The following is a 24,394-nucleotide window of genomic DNA, read 5'->3' as shown; positions in this document are numbered from 1 at the left end:
AGCTAGTGAGTGCAAACACACATAGGTGGTAGTTTACTTAGCGCTATAACCCATGCAACAAGCATATGTTACTTTGGTTCTTGGAATGCCCATTTAAATGTATAAATAGTTTTTAAGAAATTGTGTACATTTACAACAGCATGGTATTTACATAATAAATTATGCTTTCATACCTTAAAGAATGTGCAAAGGAAATAAAAAAAAGGGAATAGTAATTGTCATTTATATGAATTCTGTCTTCTAGACTTGAGCAAGACATTGAACAATTGGAGAGTGAAGAATCATTGATTTCTGCCAAAGAGCAAATCCTCAGAGAAAAACTAAAAGAAACTGAAATATCATTTGAGGACTTGCAAAAGGTAAGAGAAATAGAGAGAGAGAGAGAGTGTGTGTGTGTGTGTATAAAGTGGATGCAGTGTGTGTTTTTGTAAATGTGTGAAATAGGATAGGAGCTTTATGTGTGCATTTTTGTTTAAAGGACCACTATAGGCAGGCACCCAGATCACTTCAGCTTAATGAAGTGGTCTGGGTGCCAGGTCCCTCTAGGATTAACCCTTTCTGCTGTAAACATAGCAGTTTCAGAGAAACTGCTATGTGTACAAATAGGTTAATCCAGCCTCTAGTGGCTGTCTCATTGGCAGCCGCTAGAGGCGCTTCCCACTGTGATTTTCACAGTGAGAAGACGCCAGCGTCCATAGGAAAGCATTGAGACTGGCTGAATGCGCGGCTCGTGCCATGCATGCACATTCAGCCAATGATGGGAAAGGAGGAGGAGAGTCCCCAGCGCTGAGGGAGCCCGGCGCTGGAAAAAAGGTAAGGGATTAACCCCTTCTTCCCCCTAGAGCCCGGCGGGAGGGGGGCCCTGAGGGTGAGGGGGACCCAAGGATCCTACAGAGCCATGAAAACTAGTATTTTTTCCTGGCACTTTAGTGGTCCTTTAGTTATATTTCAGTTCATTCCCCCTCTTCCCTGCCTTTTACCTGTGGTGGGGGAGTAAGAACACTATATTCTCTTGTCCAGTGGCACTGTGCAAGCTCCCAGCTGTCTTGCATAGTGAAGAGGGGCCCAGGAGACACCAGCTTACACCTCTGGCAGGTCCTTTTCCTCTCTCACGAGCCACTGCATTTTGCAGTATTGTCACTGTAACACGCAACAACACTTTGACAGGCGGGGCTAATGAGAAGAACTGCTGGAGGTGTAAGCTGGAGTCTCCTAGGCCCCCTCTTCACTATACAATCCAGCAATGGCCCAGGGGGCGGTATATATATATACTGGAGTCTCCTGGGCCTACACCTTAAACCATATAGTACATACACACACATTATATAATACAATCTATATTTATTACATAAACACATAAGGTGGAGCTAAAAATACTTCCCTCTCTTCTTAGTACGTCCAGTAATGCTGAAACAGAAACAGAGGGGTACACAATAGTGCAGATTATCCTTATTAAAGCGTACCCATATGTGGATCTCAATAATAAAGCACACTCACAAAAATAGAGCCATACACAGAACATGGCTCTGGTGTGAAAAAAAGTGAGCTTAAAATTAAAGTCCAATGTTCCAGTATTCATCAAGACGCGTTTCGCCAAGTGTGGCTTCCTCAGTTGTGTACACTTTAATAAGGATTTTTTTCACACCAGAGCCATGTTCTGTGTATGGCTCTATTTTTGTGAGTGTGCTTTATTATTGAGATCCACATATGTGTACGCTTTAATAAGGATAATCTGCACTATTGTGTACCCCTCTGTTTCTGTTTCATCATTACTGGACGTACTAAGAAGAGAGAGAAGTATGTTTAGCTCCACCTTATGTGTTTATGTAATAAATATAGATTGTATTATATAATGTGTGTGTGTGTATGTATGTAATACATATATATATATGTATATATATATATATATATATATATATATATTTATTTTTTACATGTATATACACTATGTGGCACAATCACTTATAGGGCTGGCACAGATGTAAGCAATCTATCTCACACTAACAAATATAACACACATATATAAACACAAGTGCATGCATACACACTTTAACAGTCATAGTGTGCTCGCACACTGATTCTATTGCACACAAAAAAACACAAAATAGGTGGAGAAATAAATGGCTGTATTCTAGTACTGAATAGGAATGATATTCTACAAAGAAAAAAAGGGAGACACAATAGTGTAGAAGTATTGATAGATAAGATGCATATAGGGAGAATATTGTTGCACTCACAAACGTAGAGCCAGTTTATCCAATTGACCTAAGTGTATGGCACAGTAGGATAATTATGGGCATTATTGTAAGTGTGATAATATAACAATAGTATATACTCACACGCAGTACACTAACTCTTAAAAATCATTTGAAAGTCAACTAAAATAATATTTTTTTTCCCTTTCTTACAGAGTTTGTCAAATCAGGATAAAGGTAAGAAGCATATCATTTGTATAAGCCATGTAATTTGTAGTATAAAGTCTTCTTTAAAGAAATGATATATATATATATATATATATATATATATATATATATATACCGAATATACTCGAATATAAGTCGACCCGAGACCTCTAATTTTACCCCCAAAAAATGGGAAAACTTATTGACTCGAGTATAAGACTAGGGTGGGAAATGCAGCAGCTACTGGTAAATTTCTAAATAAAATGATATCCCAAAAAAATTATATTAATTGAATATTTATTTACAGTGTGTGTATATAATGAATGCAGTGTGTGTGTGTATGAATGCAGTGTGTGTGTATGAATGCAGTGTGTGTGTATGAGTGCAGTGTGAGTGGATGAATGCAATGTGTGTGTATAAGTGCAGTGTGTATGAATGCAGTGTGTGTGTGTATGAATGCAGTGTGTGTTTGTGTATGTGATGCAGAGCCTTGGTGGGGGGTGGGCATTTTAATTATTATTTTTTAATTATTATTTTAATATTAATTTTTTTGTTATATTATTATTATTTTTTTATTATTATTTATTATTATTATTATTATTAATATTTTATTTTATTATTTAAATTTGTATTTATTTTTATTCGTCCCCCCTCCCTGCTTGATACATGGCAGGGAGGGGGGCTCTCATTCCCTGGTGGTCCAGTGGATGGGCTGTGTAGGAGGGGGGCTGGCAGGAAGCATTTACTTACCTTTCCTGCAGCTCCTGCCAGCTCCCTTCTCCTCCGCGCCGGTCCGGTCAGCTCCACTGTCAGCTCCACTGTAAGTCTCGTGGCCGCGCGGAGCGTTGCCACGGTAACCCGTGGCAACGCTCTGACCCCGCGGCTCTCGCGAGATTTACAGTGGAGGAGAAGGGAGCTGCACGGACCAGAGGAGAGAGAAGGGAGCTGACAGGAGCTGCAGGAAAGGTAATTAAATGCTTCCTGCCAGCCCCCAACAGGACCGCTGGGCTTGAAATGAGCCCGACTGTCCTTGTCTGTATTATGGCAATGTAAGTTGCCATAATACAGACAGTGACTTGAGTATAAGTCGAGTTGGGGTTTTTCACTTATACTCGAGTATATACGGTATATATATTTCGACCCTGCTCTGCCATGCAGTAAGAATTGTGGAGTTCATGAACTGTGCATCATTAGTTTAATGTGTGGTAGTGCTACCTGTTAATAAATAACACGCTTAAATTAAGGCATACAGCGTAAGCAGAAGTAAAATTGATACGCTGTAATTTAATAGGACACTTCAAGAACCCACAGTGATGCATGCTATATATATAGGTTATACAGAAGCAGTTCCATTAACATTTTCTCATGAATGACACTGAGGCTAAATGCTGAGATAATATAGTCAGTGCATCCATTGAAAGTAATGGGAGTGCTAGGATTGGCTGGGAGGAGACAGATATTGCCTTATCTGGGCACAGAAAACTGCACATTCTAGAGAATTGCAACAAATGCAAGAATTGCAAAAGTTAACTTTTTCTTTTATTCAAATATTTTATTTAGCTCACATTTTAATGCATTATAAAATGATTATCAACTACAGACTAGAGAGGTCGTTTAACTAATTCTGTTTTGTAAAAATAACCTTAAATTGAATAAACATTACAAATTAAAGACATCACTAATGCGATTACAACTTACTTGCTGCTAATGCTAAGTTAATATGGAAAATTCAAGACTATGTTTAAACAGCCGAAAATCATGATCTACCGTTCTGTTCAGTTAGTTATTATCAAAACATTAGGTATTGTTTCTTTAGCTACTCCACCCAAGCATGATGTGCACTTCCTCGTAGTATTATGGCTATTTTTAAATGCAGTTAAAATAGAAAGCCATCAAGCAGTCAAACTATGAGCTGTGTTGTCCAGATGACATCATATAAGTTAATTGCTATGATTGGGATATGGGAAACGGGAGTGATCTTTGCAGTTTAATAAAGGATCAAATTGCGTGTTCTATGCATGATGATAGAGGACTGAGATCGCTATATTTTAATATATATATTATGTATATGTGTTATAACTGTAGATACACATCAAATATATTTTGGTGCCTGAACGCAAGCTACACATGTGAATATGTATTCTGATTAACCTCATGTTATAACAGCATTCCTTGCTGACATTAAGTTCACCCACAAGCAGCCTCTCACATGCAATACCATAAGCAGCCCGACACATACACACACCACCAAAGACACAATATGACATATCATCCTCACACACAATTCCACAAGTAGCCCCTCATACACATGCCACATTCATAGGTATAATACACAATACCATAAATGATTCATGAACATATACAACACAACAGCCCACATACACACTAATACAACATTACAAAGCAACTACAGCACCCAGGAATAACACAAGTGCAATATGGCAACATACACACCTCAATTTAAACATATAGAGACGTCTATGTCCCCTCAGTGGCCTCAGTGTGGTATAGAAAGTGGTTTGAATTTAAGCCAATGCAAATGTTTTTATCTGTTCATATAGTTAAATTATCTATGCAAGGTGCTCTTTGTAATTTCATATCAGAATGATTTAAACCTATGCAACCTGCTAGATAAGTGATCTACTGTCAGATAATGTGGTCTTTACTCGCCTTTATATATTACCCAGATAGTGTTTGCCTAATACCCTGCAAATGTCTCAATCTGTATCTGTAAATGTGTTACAGCACAAAAAATAAAAAGTTACAACAAAAACCCAGCAGTCATATTAGATCTGATCAACAGAATCTGTGTTTTGTTCTGATAAATTATGGAGATGAACCCTCCAATATTTATTTATTGATTGGTTGTGTTTATGATATTGATTTGAGGTCATTGACTTTGTATAATCCAGAATTTCTCAAAAATAGTTGTGGCTATTATACAGCTTGAGTGATCTGGACCTGTTCCCTCCTACCTCAGCTAGTCTATTGAACTCCTATCACAAGGCCATGAATCTGCACTTTGTTTACTTTTATCCAATGATTCAGTAGAATGCTCTGTTGCCCATTGTACGGGCTGATAAGTTAACACTCTGCTGTCTAAGCACTGCACTGACTGCCCGGGCTGCACAATGCTGTTAACCTAACTAAATCTGTTTGCTTTCCAGATGCGGTGAGCTACATCTACTCTCAGATTCCCGAATTCACAAACCTCAATTCACATAAACCAGAGACGCCTCCTGCTTGTGACGGAGCCACAAGGGTAGCTAGTAAGTATGAATTAATTGTATGCATAGACCATGACAATGATGAAAAGAAAAAAAGAAATCTCAGATTAAACTACAAAAAGTACATCAAACTGAATTATTTTTATACCTCAACAATTGCGTTTTGACATGTTTTTTTACTGAAATGATAGCTTTAGGATTTTATTGACATATGGTAAATGTCATACATAGTAAACTAAATCTTCGTAAGCAATCTGAAGATACATGACTTATATTAGGACATGATTAAACTGTTCAGGCACCATACACTGACTATGGTAGTGGAAATCATTTTTTGATATTTCTGCTTTTGACATTTTGAAACCGAAATACCCGTATGTCAACATGAATATCCAGAATGCCTTGTCTGTCAAATTACATAATAGCTACCGAGCCTCTTTATATTCCATAAAAGAAAATATAACCTTCTGCATTGAAGCATCACATCTCCAGGTAGTTTTACAAACAGAAACAGGGTTATTTCAATTTCAAATTTAAGGCAAAAGTACTTGAACTGGAAGCATAGCTGAAGTTGATTTCCCCCCTAGTTTGTCTACTTTGGCCTGAAATGTGTTATTCACTTTAAATACAATGCTAACTTCAGTAAACAACCTTGTAAGTCTTATTTCTTGTCCTGCTCACTTCCCAGTGGTCTGATGCCTGCTGTTGACTATTCTAACTTTTTTCTGTAATTAAAAACCTATTGAGAATTACTGGCAAATGCAGTGTCTGTAAAAGTGTAGACAGTAAAGCTGCTTAACCAAAGATGTGCCTTGGTAGAAAAGACAGTCTTTTGGGACAATAATAGCTGACTGTTTCCTGTGGTTGTGAGTTGGGCTGGGCGAAAAACTCCTTGTGTGAACTCTTTATTAGGGACTATTAACCTGGTTCAGTTGGACTTAATAAAACAGTATTGTGAGGGTGAAATTTTTGTTTTTCACATTGAACTTCCTAGAACTGCTCAGCGTGAATAGAATAATCACAAATCTAATTTAAATTACATCTTATTCAGTGCACTGTAATAACAGATTGGTCATGCTCATTATGATCAATAGTGACATCATTCTGTTTTCTCAGTGAAGTATTATACCTTCTTATGGATTAACACATGAGACATGTGAACGATTCATCTTGCTAGGCTTTCGTCATTTTTACATCTACTTGCCTCCAAAGCGTCCGGATATCGTAGGAACAGTCCCGATTTTAGGCTCCTGTACTACCGTACTAACGTTGTCCTCAATGTTTAATTTCTCTCTGCAGGAGCTTAGTGTATTGCAAGCACGTCTACTGATGTGTCCGCACTATACTTTTTAGAGGCAATCCCCTGGTATCCCCAAAAGGCATAGAATGGGCACATTATTAGACATGCTCGCTCTATGCAAAAGAGCACTATGAACCTGCACAAAACACTGAAACAATGCTCTCTGCACTGTCAGCCCTCAGTGGGCTTGCTTGTATGATTGACAGACAGCCTGTCGTGCATTCCAACCAGGCAGACCGGTCAATTCTTTGAGCAGACCTGTCTCCTTTCTGGGTGGGTCTGCCCCATCAGGTGATACCAAAGACACAATTCACATAACTGGCCAGCCCTCGTCTGCCCGCCCACTGGCATCTCGTTTGAAATGTCGATGTAATTTGGAGGTTTTGATCTGCACTATTACATTACCATCATACAATGTTGTCTCAAAAATGTAAAAAACATAATTCTTGACTTGAAAGGTAATTAGCTTTGTCCCTGGATCAATGTTATTCGTGATATCCAGTGTATAATAATATAAGCTGATTAGTAGCTAAAAACTATATCACATATTCCGGTTGACAAGCAGTGTGTGAATAAGTATTAAATACTGATTGTGTGCACCTATTCATCTGTTAATGCATAATCATAATTTGCTATGCTTTGCAGCAGCTTTCTGGGACCTATAATCAAGTTATCTTGGATCCAGCCTCTTCATGTTGTGAAGCTCTAATAAATTACATCATAGTATTGTGAATTATTTTATGTGCAAAGTTCATAAGCTTAGACTCTTCATGTTATACCACCACTAAGTGGTCCACTGTGCAACTCTTCTCTGTATTAAAGTCAGCACTGAATATTAGAGAATATGTATTGTTATGCTGTATAGAGGAGCCATCAGATCATGTTTAACCCCTTAAGGACCAAACTTCTGGAATAAAAGGGAATCATGACATGTCACACATGTCATGTGTCCTTAAGGGGTTAAAAGAAACTTTTTTTTGTCTTTTTTTAATTTAAGTTGTATATACTTTACACTCATATTAAAGGAGAGTAGCTAATATAAAGCTTTTAAGAATTTAGCAATGTTTCTAGCACTATGAATAATAAGAAGGAAGATAACATTGTGTTTTGGTATTAAAAAAGCATCAAGCACACCTTGATGTTTGCATCATTCGGCTCTTTAAAAAGTTGAGAAACTTCTTAAATCACTCTACGGTAATAATATAAATCCAGCTCTATCTCTATGTGCATCTGATCTATCTAGCGATCTTTCTTTCTTCTGAAAACATGACATTTTCAAAAAGTAAAGCCGAATGGCAGAAATTCTAGCCCACTGCTGATGATACAGGACTGAGAACACTATTTTTATAATGTATTGTTCATCAAGTGAGATAACATATTGTCTAGTACAGTATATATACTGTCTATTACTGAAAGATAAAATGTATGTTTAATTGACGATATTTGCAATGATTGTGAGGGGCATGTTGGATGAGAGTGGATAGGTTAGCGCACACTTTTTGTATGCTCACTTTTCTGTAGTTGATGTATAGATATGCATGTCACACTAGTCACGCAAAACAACTTGTGTCACGTGGCAATATCACCTTGTTTATCGTCTAGGTCTGTTATAAGAGTTGTCTTTATACCAATAAATGTCTGTCTGGACTTTTTCCACTTAAAATAATTGTTGATTTTAACAGTCTTTGCTCTTGTCGTGCACAGTCTAACATGTGTAGCTTTTTTGTATTTGTGTGTTGGTTCGGTGCACATATATTGCCGTGTTTGTTTGCCAATTAACCATTCACTTGCTTTGTGTGTTGTAACATACACTTCCTTTCTTGTTTTCATTCAAGCATTGTGCGCCATGGAAATTAATGTGGAGAAAGACAGAAAGACAGGAGAGACCAGGATTCTCTCTACATCACCCATTGACCCAGAGAGTGTCCATCAAAGAGGAGTAAAAGTCTATGATGATGGTAACAAAGTAGTTTATGAGGTTCACCATGCGGGTACTGTGGTAGAGAATGGCGTCCATAAATTAAGTACAAGAGATGTAGATAATCTTATACAGAAAACTGCACAAACAAATGTTATTAGAGGGAAAGATAGAGAAACCTTACCAGAGAGAACTGTAATCTTTGAAGGAAACCCTATCCAGGGGAAAGAACAAATGCATTTCAAGGAAGCAAAATTAGAATTGGTACACAAATCAAATAAAGGGCTGCCTTCCAACCCAGGAAATCAACATGCCAGAAGTGGCAGAAATGAACTGATAGAACCAACCTTAGAACAACCTGTAACCATGATCTTCATGGGCTATCAGAACATTGATGATGAAGAAGAGACCAAGAAAGTGTTGGGCTACGATGACACCATCAAAGCTGAGCTTGTTCTCATTGATGAAGATGATGAGAAGTCATTGAGAGAGAAGACAGTGACTGACGTATCTACTATGGATGGGAACGCAGCAGAACTGGTCTCTGGCAAACAGCTCACAGAGACCACAGAGCCCTCATCTCCAGAAGGCAAAGAAGAAAGCCTTGCCACAGAACCCGTAACAGGTACAGAAAAGAAAGCTCGCTGTAACTGCTGTGTTGTCATGTGATGTTATTTCTTTTTCAATCCAAACAGCACAGACACTGCCAACACTTAATCCTACGTCATGGTGCAAAATCTAAAATACTGTGAGCTGGAAGTTAATATCTTTATTGCCTTGAAGTTGGTTTATTTATTTACCATTGTTGATATTTTAATATAGTAAAAATTGATTTTACTAATTTTTTTTATCCATGTATTTAGGACATACATCATTTCTAAATGAAATTCTGTATTGATTACAATCACAATGTTTAGTTTAGATGCTGGGAAGTCCGCAATTACTTATGCGGGCAAACAGGAAGATTCCATTTCTTCTTTAGTAACTATACATCTCCAAGAATGTGGACAGCATATTCGCATACAATATGAGAAGTGATTCATTTTACCAGGCTACATTATCTAGATTGTTGGTACTTTGACAATGTTTACAGATTGATAGCTGTGCCATTAGACTTTGAGTAAGATTTTTACCTATAGTGCAGTGGAAATTTCTCACATATAGAAGTAAATATGTGTGTCCAATTTGTTTTCACACCTTAATTATATTTTCACTTATTATATTAGAACAGTATAATACAGTTACGAACGTTCGGTTTTCTGCATTCGTTTGCACAGTGTGAACTCTATATTTTCCTAGAAATCTAGCATTTTGAAATTTCTAAACAAACCAAAAACATTTTTTTTAACTCGATTTTGTTTACTTTACATATTTTTTCTTTATTTGGAAACTTGAAGTTCCAGGTGGGGATTGAGTGGAGACAATGTGTTTGCCTTAAATCTTCCAGTTTACAGTATTGCCACACATGTTTGAGTGATGTGAATTTGACGTAATGTGATCTAGAAATCGCACAGGCTTTGATACAGATGTAGGTGAGGTTCCACAGAAATCTGAGATAGTCATCAAAGAACTGTGTTCAGCCCACAGAACCAAACAACTGTCAAACAAGCTATATATCATTATTTATTCATTTAAGACTTTATTCCTCTTTCTTTTTAATATGGTTTGATTTTTCTCTAAAGGAATTTTACATAATTATAGGTCTCACTGAATAGAAACATACATCAGTACCATTTCACTTTTTTGTTTTGTAAGTACTGTATTTTATTTTTCATGATTGTTACATTTTCATCTCTGGTTATAATATATCTCTTGTATGTGATAAATTGTATAATTTTTAATATGGGGACGAAGGGGACGAAATTGTTGTTTTACTTAGGTAAATCTATATTTTTCCATGGTGTTGATGCTTTTTTCACATCAATTTCTGTTTTTAAAGAGTATTTGGTACAAAACACAATTTGTATTCTTATTTTAATTTGTTGCAATGTGAGCTGTTTTTTATGATACAATATTTCTATGTATGCGTGGGTAGAACTGCACAGTGTATACACACAACAGCTCTTTGGACCAGTGTGATATCCTACTGTTATGTATCCTATTAGTGATTTATTACACGTTTTAACCCATCTAAACCCCAGACGACCTGCATCTTGTTGCTACCTGAGGGGAAAATACACTTTAAAAAACAGGACACCTTTTCCTCACTTGCAGCAACCACAGTCCCAGTAGCTGTACCGTTGGTAGCCTGTGTGCATTGCACTGAAAAAGGGAGGTTAGCCACACAGGACACATTGGCATGTATCTCAGAATGCGTATATAGCTTAATTCTTAGACTAGCCAGAGAAGACATTACTGAGTTACTCCTGACTTGCCCTGAATTTGCCATATTTACTTCAAATAGAAGTTTGGTAAGTGGATAGAAAAAAATTTGCATAATTTATGATAACGCATTTACAGCTTTTATGAATTGGACATTTTTCCAGCTCTGCTGAGCTGCTTTGTTCAAGTCAATTATCATCTCACCACAAAAATGATCAATAATAATGTGTAAAGTGCAGACATGAAGAAAAAAATGATCTATTTCAAGCAACATAACAAAAACCTCTAACAGTTTTCCATTGTTATACAACAGTAAAAATAAAAAAGGGTTATGTGCTAAAATATATATATATATATAAAATAAACTTACTTAAAAAGAAAACACATAGCGTAATTCCGTGACTGATAAAAGACTCTATATATTTTAATTCATCCTTACAGAATAAGTCTCCACAATATTTAAAAGAGCGCTATGGAGGGAAAGGAAACAGTCACTAAGATGTGTTGAAAAATGTATTGCTAAAAAAAAACACATTAAAGCTTATTAAAATTAAAGCTGAACCGAGCAGTGTAATGGTCCTTGGGTCCTGTTCAAGTTCTAAACTTTTCAGGATGATCCATTTTTGCAATTGGTTATTGTTGCTTAGTGAATATTTGGATATTGTCAGCAAAGTGTGATAATTGCATTTGCTTTAGCCTCAGCTTAAAAAGGTTAACATATCACATAGCCTGCAAGCATTGGTTAATATTCATGGTTATTTTAAAATGCAGCCCTAAAAACAAATGCACAGGTAAAACAGTGAGTTTCCATATTCCTTGTTTGTCGATTTTAGAAAAGATAGTTTTAAGCACATCAGAATCAGGAAAGATCTGTCTTATTTGCAAGGCTAAGCTATTTCCAGTCTTCATTGTAACAGGCAGGCCAATGAATTATTGAAATCTCTTTAAAGTATTCCAACAATCTCTGTGACTGTTTCTGATAAAAGCAGACTGAATAAGTAATATCTTTTTAGATATTTATATTGGTGTTAGCATTTTTAACTCAGATTTTACCTTTTTGGGGGGGAGCACAACGTAACAATAATGGAGTCAACAATATTGAGTCATATTAGATTATCAATTAAAAAAAATATTTTACACAAAGAATTAAAAAAAAAACATAATATAAATGGACATACAATATATGCAGTCATCTTACGTGCAATATCCTCACTTTCACAGTGAACTATCCATTACTTTATTTCCTGCTCGAAATTTACCCAGAAGGTAATATAAACAAATAATACAGCACATTTGTCAACATACTCATGTCTCCTACAAATTAAGAAAAGTTCAGATGTTATTTTGAAAAATCATACTGTATTGACCATGGAACCACAAAACTTTGACTAAGGGAAAGTCACCTTGTCCCATGAGGAATGTATTGTGGTTATTGAAATTACATTTTCACCTGAAAGTATTTCAGAGGTAGCACTGAGCATATAAATGGCACAAAACACTACCCATGATGTCTACAATTTCACTTTCATTGTATATGCCATTGGTTCTTAACATTTTGGTAATTGGGTTGCTATATTTTAGTGTTTTCCCAATTCTTGGAGCAGACACATTTTATATATATATATATTGTAACGGATCGCCTGGCACCCCGACTGGGTACCTCCGTTAATGGATGCTCCTAGTGCTTCCTGAGGACTCCAAGCACTCTGGCAGACACCACAATCACCGAATCCGAGAAACCTTTTAAATTCTCCCAAGCATATGAATGCTGTAGACCATTGAATAGGAACCATACGAATAGGCTTGTACTCCTAGCAGTCAACTGGAACAGCATGCAATAAATCCTTCCCCCAATAATGAGACGACACATCACTTTGAGGGTTAAACAGGAACTCTGGACTGGCTCATCCAGCCTGGCTTTTATTTCCAACTCACACATACAGGCCACACCCAGGGGGAGGCATAAAATAACCAATGACATAGATGTTACCTGCCACACATCCCCTCCCCTTAGTGTGACACATAATCCCATTATGCATACAGTGTAAAATATACTTTTACACAACTTTCATAACTTTAAAACCATACATCACATTCACATAAAAATACATATCCACAATCAATCCATTCAGGGGAACAACATATTAAAAAATGGCATGAATCCGACCAGGGGTTCAAAAGTTACTAAAAGTATCTTTTGTTCCTTTCTGGCTGGCAGAAAAACATCCCCACAATGCACCCTGGTTTCCTCCCTTCTGCCCTGGAGTTAATTGGAGAAGTAATCCAATTACCCAGGACTAAAGGCAGACTCCATTAACCACATGGTTGCAAAACAACATAAAACACTTTAAAATACATAAAGTCACATTTACACATAACACACAGACATTTCACCTATCCCCAGATAGCTGGGATCTGCACGCACAAAACTACCGAATAGCGCGCAGATCCTACTCACACAGTACAATTGCCATGGAGCTAAAGTCTTTCCCATAGTCTTTCATTATATGAATAGGCTCCATGGTATGGCTATCTGGGGTATCACATTCCCATAAAGTCTGGTCCATAGTCCAAAGGCAAGAGGCGGGCAATCAGCCCCCTCCAAGGACACGTGGCGAGGTCGGTTTCGCCACATATATATATATATATATATATATATATATATATATATATATATATATATATATATATCCCAAGTGGCTATATATATTCCCCAAGTGACTACTCACAATAGATTATTTAATGTAGCATTACTGATTTTCACAATATGAAGAGTCTAATGAAGGCGTTTCTTAGTATTTATATTAGTATTTAATATGTTAAAATTAAATAATGATTCATCAAGTTAATTTTGCAATTGCGTTTACAAGCCAATTTTATGTGCTTAATTTATGTATTTGTTAAAAACCATTGGCATACATGCATCAAGGAGCTGAAGTGAGTATGTTGTACAACCAGCTAATTTAATTACAACTAAGAGACCTACAGAGAAACAGAGAGAATGCAGTGCTGGGCTGTCATGTTAGGGGGGTAATTCAACACGTATTTGACATATATACGTGAATTACATTCAGCAGACTAACGCAAAATATTTAATAAAATAAAATCTAAACATATTATAAAGATTAGAAAAATTCAATAAATAGCTATAAAAACGCATAAATGTAACGTAATGGTGGTAGTGTTCCTTTAAAGACTGATATAGAATGTTTCTAAGTTTGGAAACCTGCATGACTTCATGTTCTCCTATTCAAAATACATATAAAGGTCTATGCTAGAATTTCACCGCCTGTAGTGCTATTGGATTTTCAAATTCCAGTGCCAGCATATTTTTACTGTGTAAACATAAACATCTGATTAGGACCTTATGAATTAATGTGAATGGCAAAAGAGCAAAATAAATAGAGATAATGAATTTGGCATTCACACTTGACACGATACACTTATCCAATCATGAATACCATGTTATTATACAGCATATTGCAGCAAGGCCAATTGGAACATAAATAGATGTTATCATATTAAAATGAGTTTAATGAAACCACATATAATCCTTAGGAGCACAATGGTATATGAAATTGAACTATAACGATGCAGCACCATCTGATATTTTAACATTTTGGTGCTTATGAGATTTAAAAAATTAAAATTGGCAATGCTGTTGGCACAATTATTTGAAATGCATATTTTTCTTATTATTCTACTGTTTTAAAACAAGTAGATCTGTGGTAGCAAAACACATTGACTATTCACACTGACGGCTAGAATTACCTTCCGAAATAATATTATCCTTCTTTTAGACGTACACGACTGTGTTATGTGTGAATGTCACATAACATAACAATCTGCATTTCCATCATTACATGTAAATAATGAATCACTCTGCGTAGATTTGGAAAAAAAAAAATACCTAGCAAATAGCTTACATTTTTTTTTTATAAATAAAAACACCGTTTTAATTTTAGGAGAACATGTTTTGTGGTTTGTCACTAGAGAAAGGCATGTTTAGGTTTAATAGAATACTTAAATCACGTAATAAAACAGAATAACCATTGTGAATTTAGAGTGTAAATGACTGTGGCCCTTTATAAATGTTGTCCTCAAAGTGCACTCCAGCCTTAATAAAATAAATAACTAATATATATATATTATGCTTTAACCCCCCTAAAGACGGATTAACAATCTATACCATCAAAGTACTCTCTTATTTAAGGAATTTCTAAGAAACAGCCATGAAGACAAAATGTTACAAAGTATACAGTAACAGCATGGTTATAAAAAATACCATCATGGAAACCTTGGCTTATCATGATATAAACGTACCTATAATTGTGCCACTAACAGAGATATGGAATATTACTCATAAAAATCGATTAGTGGTGTGGACCCAAGCCCCATGACATCAGTCTAATTGATGTAGGTTTCAACTTCACATGACAACTTTGATATCCTGTTTATTGGCACTAAAACAGAGGAAATTTGAATGGATTAATATAAACCTTTCACTTCAAATATATGATTATAACCCACAACAGTACAACCAGAAGAACTACAAAAGGTATGACTCCCCTAAAAAAAAAAAACCTGCAAAACCCACCTACTAACTTTTTAGTAGATGTGCAAAAAGCTTAAGTTAACACAGGATGGATGCATTTGGAAAAAAAAATAAGAGGCCATTCACTAAAACTGGGAACTTTGAAGACTTTTTAGGGCAGAGTAGCCTAATTCCCTGTTTAGTGAATAACATAATTAAGTGTCAAATTTCATATAGTTTACACTTCCTTTAGATTTGTAGGCCCCAGTCAAGAGCAACAAATTTGAGGCCATTACTTTACTAAACAAGCCCTCGAACATTTGAAATGAAATCATAATTATATTTTAATTCGGTGGCCAAACAGTTCAATTCCTTGTGCTTTGCAATATTTTTCATATTGTAGATTTCTTCACAAACCCTTCTGATATTTTTTATTCTCCCTATAGGTCCTTACAGAATCTGTTTTTTGTTTTTTGTTTTTAATATTTTGTTATAGCTATTAGGATGTCTACTGCTATTTTCTTTCATTGTTTATGCATGTTTTGTTCACCTTTTTGTTGTATCAAAAAACTCCAATGAATTTAACATTAACCAACAAAACAATTTATATTCGTAACATCATATTAATATCTGTTAGTGATGTATGGTATGTGTGCAGATCTCATTGAGTTCAACTTTGTGATAGTGTTGAAAGAAATTACAAACATATGTATGATGTGCCAATTTACACTTTGTTATAGTGGTGTTTCAGGTGTTTTGCACACATTACACTGTTTTATTATTATATTTTTTTATTTTTCTTACTTAGCCAAAATTTGTACAAACACAACATTCTCTTTGAAGCCTCTATATGTGTTATTCTATAGATAAGCAAATATCAATGATTTAAATGCATATGATATCAAGGCAATGGGCCAAGCTGACACAGTAATGGGCCTGGAAAGAGTGCGTCAAGCAGTACACTCACCTATTCAGTGACATTGTTAAGGCTTGTTACATATCTACTTCTTAATAATGTTAAAGCATTTCTGGACGGATGATGGCGTAGTTTTAGATTACAATGATAAATAGCTCACAGTAAGTCACTCCTCTTAATTGGAAGATATCAATTATACAATCTTAATAAGTAATAGATAGATATACTGTGTGATTAGCACCTTAATATAAGGTGCAGCATTGTCAATTATAATGTAAGTGCAATATAATTAAACACTAATTTAATATTGAAACATACTTAAAAGGAGAATAATGTAAGGGGAAAAGTATTATTATTACTGGTACTTATAAAGCACTAACATAATCTGCAGTGCTGTGCACTCTGGAAAAATAGACGGTTCAGTATAGACAAACCAATAAAAAAGGGAAACCTGGCCGCGAGAATAGATCTAGCATTCAGAGCCCTTTTATACACAGAACTTGCTATCTAAAGGTTATGAAGGGAACTTAGAACCAGAGAGAGTTGGGGGATATTTGACGATTATGTAAGGTAGCCTTAGAGCATTTGCACAGACTGCTTAGATGTGATGTGATTGAGAAGGTATTCGAGGAAGATGCCAAACACCTGGAGAGGCATGCTATAAAGTAAGCAGAAACCAGGGTGGGAAGTTTTTAGTGAGAATAAGAGATATCACTTTGAGTGCATGTGATGTAAGTGAGGCCTCTAGATGGGATAGGATGAGTAGATCACATTTAGCTAAAGGTATGTACTGCCGGGGAAAGGAGGGAAGGCAAGGTAAGAACAAAAGGGGGGATTAGAAACAAGCATGCAGAGTTTGGCCAATAGACTTTGTGTCCCATGTACTAGTAGACTGTGCATGTACAGAATACAAAAAAACGACATGTACAGAATATTGCATTGAAAAAATAGCAGTAAACAGAAAATGGAACAATGGAAGAAAGACCAAAAAAAAAAAAAAAGATACGTAGTAAACAGAAGGCAGAATAGTGGTGCTTTACTGTCTTCAAAGTTGCTTTCAGTACCTCAGAGCCAGCTAGAGATTGCCGAGGAAAATGGAGGAATTAGTTTGGAGTGGATTTGATGTAAGTGAGTGAGGCCTCTCAAAGCTGCTTGGAAAACTTGAGAATATTGCTTAGAGTGGATTTGATGTGAGTGAATGATACCTCTCACTCATTATTAGATCTTATTTAGTTTTACTGCTGTTTTCATTAAATATCTGAAATTATAAACAATAATAACTTTATGTATATATTGTTGAAGTGGATAACATAGAATTATATAAATGTATATACTTTTAATCTTGTTTATTGTTATATTGTTATCAGGACGTATAAAGTATTCAAGATAATACCGTATTCCTTATCTTGAAATATTTCCTTCAGGTTCTAAGCTGTTGGTGTAAAAGCCGAAATATTTTTTTTAATATAAATTAAAATAGTCAAACAAACACAGACATGGTCTGTGCCCCTGGCAAACTATGTTGTTTAACAGCCAGTTGATGGAATGGTCAGAAGTGGTTTAACTCTCTGAGAGTTCACAATACTATCATATTTATACGAATAAGTGGCGTACGCATGCATGGGACAATAAGATTAGTATCATTCCTTGCATATAACAGACAACATCTATCGTGCCTTATACCCTCTACTTTTTTTTTTTTTTTTTTTTAACACTCTTCCTCTATGCGGTGTTTTGGAATATATTTAAAATTTGCACGTATTTACCGTGCTTTTACCAAATCAGGAGGTTAACATCAGACTGGCTACTTGTTTTAACAAATTAGGTTTCAGTTCTACCACCATGTGATTCACAGCCCAGGTGCAGAGTTTTGGTTTGTTTTTTTGGTGATCAGTACATATTGCCGATCCACAAAAAATGCTAATGCACACATTGATTTTGAGGGGGCATTGGGGTCAAACATGTTTTTGCTTTTTAGGTTGTGCCTCCCTAAGAAAGGTTGCCACTTGCTTCCCCTCCATGCCATTCCGGCCATCACACCCGATACATTTAAAATGACATATTGCATGTGCCTTTGCAGCATTTTTTAAAAAAAAATTGAATGCAATGCATAAATAAAAATCTCTATATTCTGCATTCACTGCCTTGCCTTGTTACTTTATAGCAAAGTCATATTAGAGAATGCAAGTAACGGTCTATGCAACTACTCTTTGCTTCTGTGCTGCTACCTAATCAAGCCTTTTGCACTTAAAAACACATAACGAATAATGAACATTTTGTTTATCTGTCCAATTCTTCGCAATTTTGGATTGCATTTAGTTACAGCTATATAACACTCTTCATTTTTGGAATTGCAATCAATAAGACTGCAACAATTCATGGAAAGCATGGAAAACATGGAAAACTAATCAGAATTATGGAGACATCGTTTCCAAAGGATTTAGTAGAATTTCTACATGCAATTTAACTTAGTATAGAGCAGGAAAGGTGCTGCATAGATTCCATGCAATCCTTCTAGGTGGCTAAACTAAACTAACTCATGGTTGCAACTTTGATTTCAGTAAAAATCCTTCAGTTATTCTCATTGAATTTACTGGAAAGTAAATCTACTCATATTTATGCATGCCTACTACAACTAGATGTAGGTATGGCACATTGGAGAACACTTGAAATTCCTGAAAATGAATTAAGACAGACCTGACAGACATCATTGGATTTTGCACCAATGCCCTTGTAATAAGGATATGATTGTAACTTAGGGATTCATTAGCACGTGGAATGCATCGCTAAAAAGCCAGTTGTCCATTTCCAAAAGGTAGTAAATTCTGCTCCTTGAGTTCCTCTTGCAGTTCAGAGCTATAGCAAGTCAAACCTGGGTAGATATATCAAAATTATGTAAACAATGACGTTTGAAACTTCTGATTTATGAAGCAAAATGTGCTACTGTGTACCTCCTCCAGACTTATTCACATGGCTTGTGCAATAAAAGACATTTAGAGAAACATGAAAGTCAGATGGAACAGCACTTGAAGTCACCTAAGTTAGCCAGACTTTAACCCCTTAAGGACACATGACATGTCTGACACGTCATGATTCCATTTTATTCCAGAAGTTTGGTCCTTAAGGGGTTAGAATAGAGGTATGTGATTCTAAGGGAGAAGTTTTAGTTGTAGCTATAATATAATCTAGGTCAAGTATAAGCATACATTCCAGTGTGGAATGAGATGTTGCATGATGGTTCTTATTGGCACGAGCCTAGAGGTCTGTAGAATTGTTCCTTGCAATACACTATATTTTTATGTTTACTTGCAAGGCCAACAGGGGAAGTAGACAAAATAATAAGAAGTTTTATAGCCCTCCCTAGAATTATGTCTCTTTAGATGCCAGTGAGGTAACATTGACAAACCTGAACTGTGTCTGAGATATCCAACATTTATAACACCGTAATAATGTAAAGAGCCATTGACCCACATCACAAAGCAGGTTAGACATATATTTATAATACTAATGGGTTTACTTAGACATTAGTCACACAGGGCAACTCACTAAAGTGTGAACTGTGAACGTGAAATTAAATTTGTATGCAAGAGTAACTGAACTAAAAATATATCTTACTTGGGGAATTTTTCCATTCCAACCATTTAGGCCTAATATGTAAACATCTGATTGCAAAATGTAAGCTAAATAGACATTTAGGCATTCTGTATTAAATTGTCAATTGAAATAATTCAAATGTATTATATTGATAAAACTCTTAATGAATCAGAACAACGCATTTCACTCTTTCATGAAAAAAGAAAAACAAATGTTATACAGAAATGATCGTAGAGTACCAAATTAACCTAAACTGCAAAACAGTCCTTGTATCGTGTATTTAATCATGTATTTCTTTGGTTTGAAACATCCCAAAAAACTATTCATATATTAGTATATACTTAAAATCACTATTATAAAATTGCATTTCACATAATATGTGGCACATAAATGTAAGATTTACTTGGACTCCCATTACATTTGAAACAAAAAAACAAACCTTCTCCCTTCTAAGAGGCCAAAGATAATGTTGTGTGTATCAAAGCTTTGTAGTGAATGTAGATTATGGGTGGGAAATGTGAGCTTTAACATGTAAATGCTGTGTGACTACATGTAATCCAGTAAAGTGAAATTCCTATGTCTGCCTAACCAATTGTTTTTAGATGCTGATTTGCTGGAATACCTGATGTCTTTTGTAAAATGAAATATACTTTTGTTAAATTTACATGTAAAACAAAACAAACAGTGACACTGCCAGCAGCACTCGATGCTGTAATTGTGACTTCTCTATTTCCTCTGTATAGTATTACTATAGGAAATAAACTTGCTTTTCACTGCTGTGTCTCTTTTTCTGCTTCTCTTCCTTTCGACCTTTCCGACTCGTTTTACCTGTCAGACTGACCTTTGGCAGGCTCTGGCTCCTTTCTCTACATTCACAATAAATCTGCACTAACCCACCAACCCCCTGGCTGTTTTGCACACAGTGGTTCATGCTGCTATCACTAAATAATGGTTGCGCTCTTTTTATACACTATACGTAGCTGTCGCTGCCATCACAACATATCATAAACCTATCTCATAAGGCAAAATCTCAACTTGACTATGAGGTGAGTTAAAGAGTTGTTGGAACCAAAACATGAGTTATCTATGCTAAAATCTCACGTGTAATTTTGTTTACTAAGCATGTTGTTGTGGTGCCTAGCTATAGCACTGAACATATGCTCCATCCTATAGACCGATTTGTGGGCTTCCAGTGTAATGTTATTGACAGGACTACGCTGTGCTGTACATAAAGGATGCACTACCTGTCCAGTCCCTTCTTTGTGTTTTAATTAATTAATATACTAAATAAGGGGGTGTTTGTACACTGTAGTTGGAAGACAGAGTCTGGTGTTTAAGTAGCCAGAGGCATGTACATATATTGACTCATTTAATGTTTGAGCAGTAAAATATGTATTTTAATGAACAGAGGGATTACCTATCACAACTATGTTAAAAAGTATCTTGGCATAGTATTTTTTTTTAGTAAGGATGGAGCAAAACACACCAAAATGCAGACACATATCAAAGAGTGCCTTCTGTTATGATAACATGTGCCTCGATTAAATTGAAGCTAATGGTCTTTATCGTGGGTCTATCGGCGCCTGATATGCCATTTATTGGTTTGAATTTATTAAAGGACCATTCCCCCCATAGAGCACTTCCGTGTTTTACAGGTGAGGAGTATGCTAGTTTAACCCCAGTTTATAAAAGTTCAGATTTCTATACAAAATCAGCACTTTTATAATTAAATTAGTAATACCCTTGAGCGCACCTGCTCCTCCCCCACAGATCACAGACCAGCATCTTTTGGGACTCCAGCTCCTCCACACATCTCAGATCAGCCCACGTGGACAGAATTAGAGTTCACTCAATGAGAATGCTTTATTCCCATGAAGACACTGTTAGTCTCCAACAGGGAAAAATGACAACGCTTGCTAGGCTGCAGTTCATAAGAACTGCAGCTTTTGCAAGCCCTTTTAAGATATTTGCCCAGTGAATACATCCATGTATTCATTGGGGGTATATCTACTCAATAGTGATTTATATTTTATAATTAAAAAATTAGTTTGGAGTGGCTCTTTAAATAGTCAATGTTAAATGCTTTTAATTGAAAATATCAGCTAAGGTCATTACATTCCATTTAGCGGTGACACAGCGGACGATAAATGGCCTTATCGGGTTCAACAGTTTAATGATAATCTTAAATGATAGGGAATTAAATTTCATCTATACATTGTGCTAGCGGAATTGCAAGTAAAAGTCTAGATTTTTCTGAAATCAGAGAGAAATGAGCTTTCAAGCAGGAAAAGGCCTTATAAAGCCCTTCAATGCCAATAAAGCGCTACTCAAGAATTCTCTGATTGATTGGTGAATAAAGAAATCCAGTGCTTCTCTATGAGAAGTATAACCTTCCACATTGTACGTAGGCATGAGGCATAAAGAAAGACTACACTGACAGGGTACAAGCTTGTCACTTTATAAAAGGGTGATTTCTTTTTAAACCAACACTTTCTAAAATGACATTGAAGGGACATTCAGTTAATCCATAAATCAATTCAGCAAGCTGAAGTGCTTTGGGGGTTTGAAGTGTTATTTTAACTCAGAGTCATGGCCAACATTTTCCTCCCTTATACACTATCTAATATTATATAGACAGATGATTGCCAGTAGAGTCTGACTAGCTCCCATTACTCTAAACTTCTAAACAGGTTTGTTTCTAAAGAACACTTCTGGGACAGTATTCTAAAAGTGTTACTAGAAGAGGGAACATTACATGGTTTTCATGGTGTATGCTCCACCTTATTACATTTGTCTTTTTAGTGTATTATAAAAGCAGGCTACAGCAAACCGTAGTGGTTACGGTGTCAGGGGTACCCTGGCCCCATATCCTGGTAATGGGGTAAACCGTTTTGCAATGGCTTGCCTCTACAACTGGTGACGTGCAACTGACTTCTGCAGCTCTGCACATCTGTCAATGTTCCTAAAGGTCATTCATTGGCTTAGAGCAGGCATAGGCAACCTTGGGCACTGGATGTTTTGGACTACACCTACCATGATGCTTTGCCAGCATTACGGCTGTAAAAGCATTGTGGGAGATGTAGTCCACATCATTTGGAGTGTTGAAGTTGCAGTTTAGGTTGCCTACCCCTGGCTTAGAGTGTCAGCTGACTGCTTTCAGCCAATGATTGCAACTCTTTGTGCATAGAAATGTTGCACATACAGAATATAAGCACCATGATCACTTCATATCACTGAAGTGGTCATTGTGCTTGGAGTAACCGTTTAAGGGAAACTGACTAAAATGTGTATGTACTGGACTTTGAACTAGACTAGACTTGGACTGTAGGTTAATCTTCAATCAATGAAAGGTAAGCATTATTTTATTTGTTACGATCACTATATGGTTATAATCTTCGCTAATACTTTTTTTGGCAGGGAAGGGTATACTGAAGTTTTGCAGGTGACTATCGAGCCCCTAGCCCAGGGTAGAGAAAATTTGGATCCCAGGGTAGAGATGTAAAATATCCAGAAATGTTAGAACCATGAAAAAAACCAGGTTATTTTCCTTTATTTTTCCAAATTTGTAAAAAAGTTTTTGAAGGAAATACAGAGCAAAACCTACAAAATTAAGTAATTTTGTTACTTAAAATGCAGTGTGTATAGAGGTAATATGATTGAAATAAAAGTACAGCTTATTCAGTAAATAACCTAAATTTGCTTTTTAATTTATTTTTGTTACAATTACTACTAGAAGGTTTGGATATGTTCAGAACACATGAACTGTAAGGAACCTCTTTCGCCAGAATATGGGAACAGACAACCCCCCCTCCCCTCACAAAAACAAACACAACAACAATAAAAATACATCAACATAACAAAACTAATCCCCAATCTTCTTATAGAATCATATTACAAAATACACTGAACAAAATTATAAACTCAACACTTTTGTTTTTTCCCCCATTTTTCATCAGCTGAACTCAAAGATCTAAGACTTTTTCTATGCACACAAAAGGCCTATTTCTCTCACATTTTGTTCACAAATCTGTCTAAATCTGTGTTAGTGAGCACTTCTCCTTTGCTGAGATAATCCATCCACCTCACAGGTGTGGCATATCAAGATGCGGATTAGACAGCATGATTATTGCACAGGTCTGCCTTGGTCTGGCCACAAAAAATGACTATTCTAAATGTGCATT

The 24,394-nt window shown here is 36.0% G+C and overlaps 1 protein-coding gene across 1 annotated transcript in view; it reads left to right on the top strand.

Moving 5' to 3' along the window:
- Window positions 1-24,394, top strand: part of PALM2AKAP2 (PALM2 and AKAP2 fusion) — a 399,409-nt gene that overhangs the window by 180,534 nt on the left and 194,481 nt on the right. Inside the window, exons 4-7 of the mRNA XM_063455311.1 lie at window positions 245-359; window positions 2,411-2,432; window positions 5,570-5,671; window positions 8,765-9,472. Coding sequence (XP_063311381.1) covers window positions 245-359; window positions 2,411-2,432; window positions 5,570-5,671; window positions 8,765-9,472 — 947 coding nt within the window. The remainder of the gene's footprint in view (window positions 1-244; window positions 360-2,410; window positions 2,433-5,569; window positions 5,672-8,764; window positions 9,473-24,394) is intronic.

Source organism: Pelobates fuscus, chromosome 5 (assembly GCF_036172605.1).
Source record: "Pelobates fuscus isolate aPelFus1 chromosome 5, aPelFus1.pri, whole genome shotgun sequence".
Lineage (NCBI taxonomy): Eukaryota > Metazoa > Chordata > Amphibia > Anura > Pelobatidae > Pelobates > Pelobates fuscus.
Note: the sequence above shows the minus strand (reverse complement) of the source record. Positions and strands in the feature narration are given on the sequence as shown.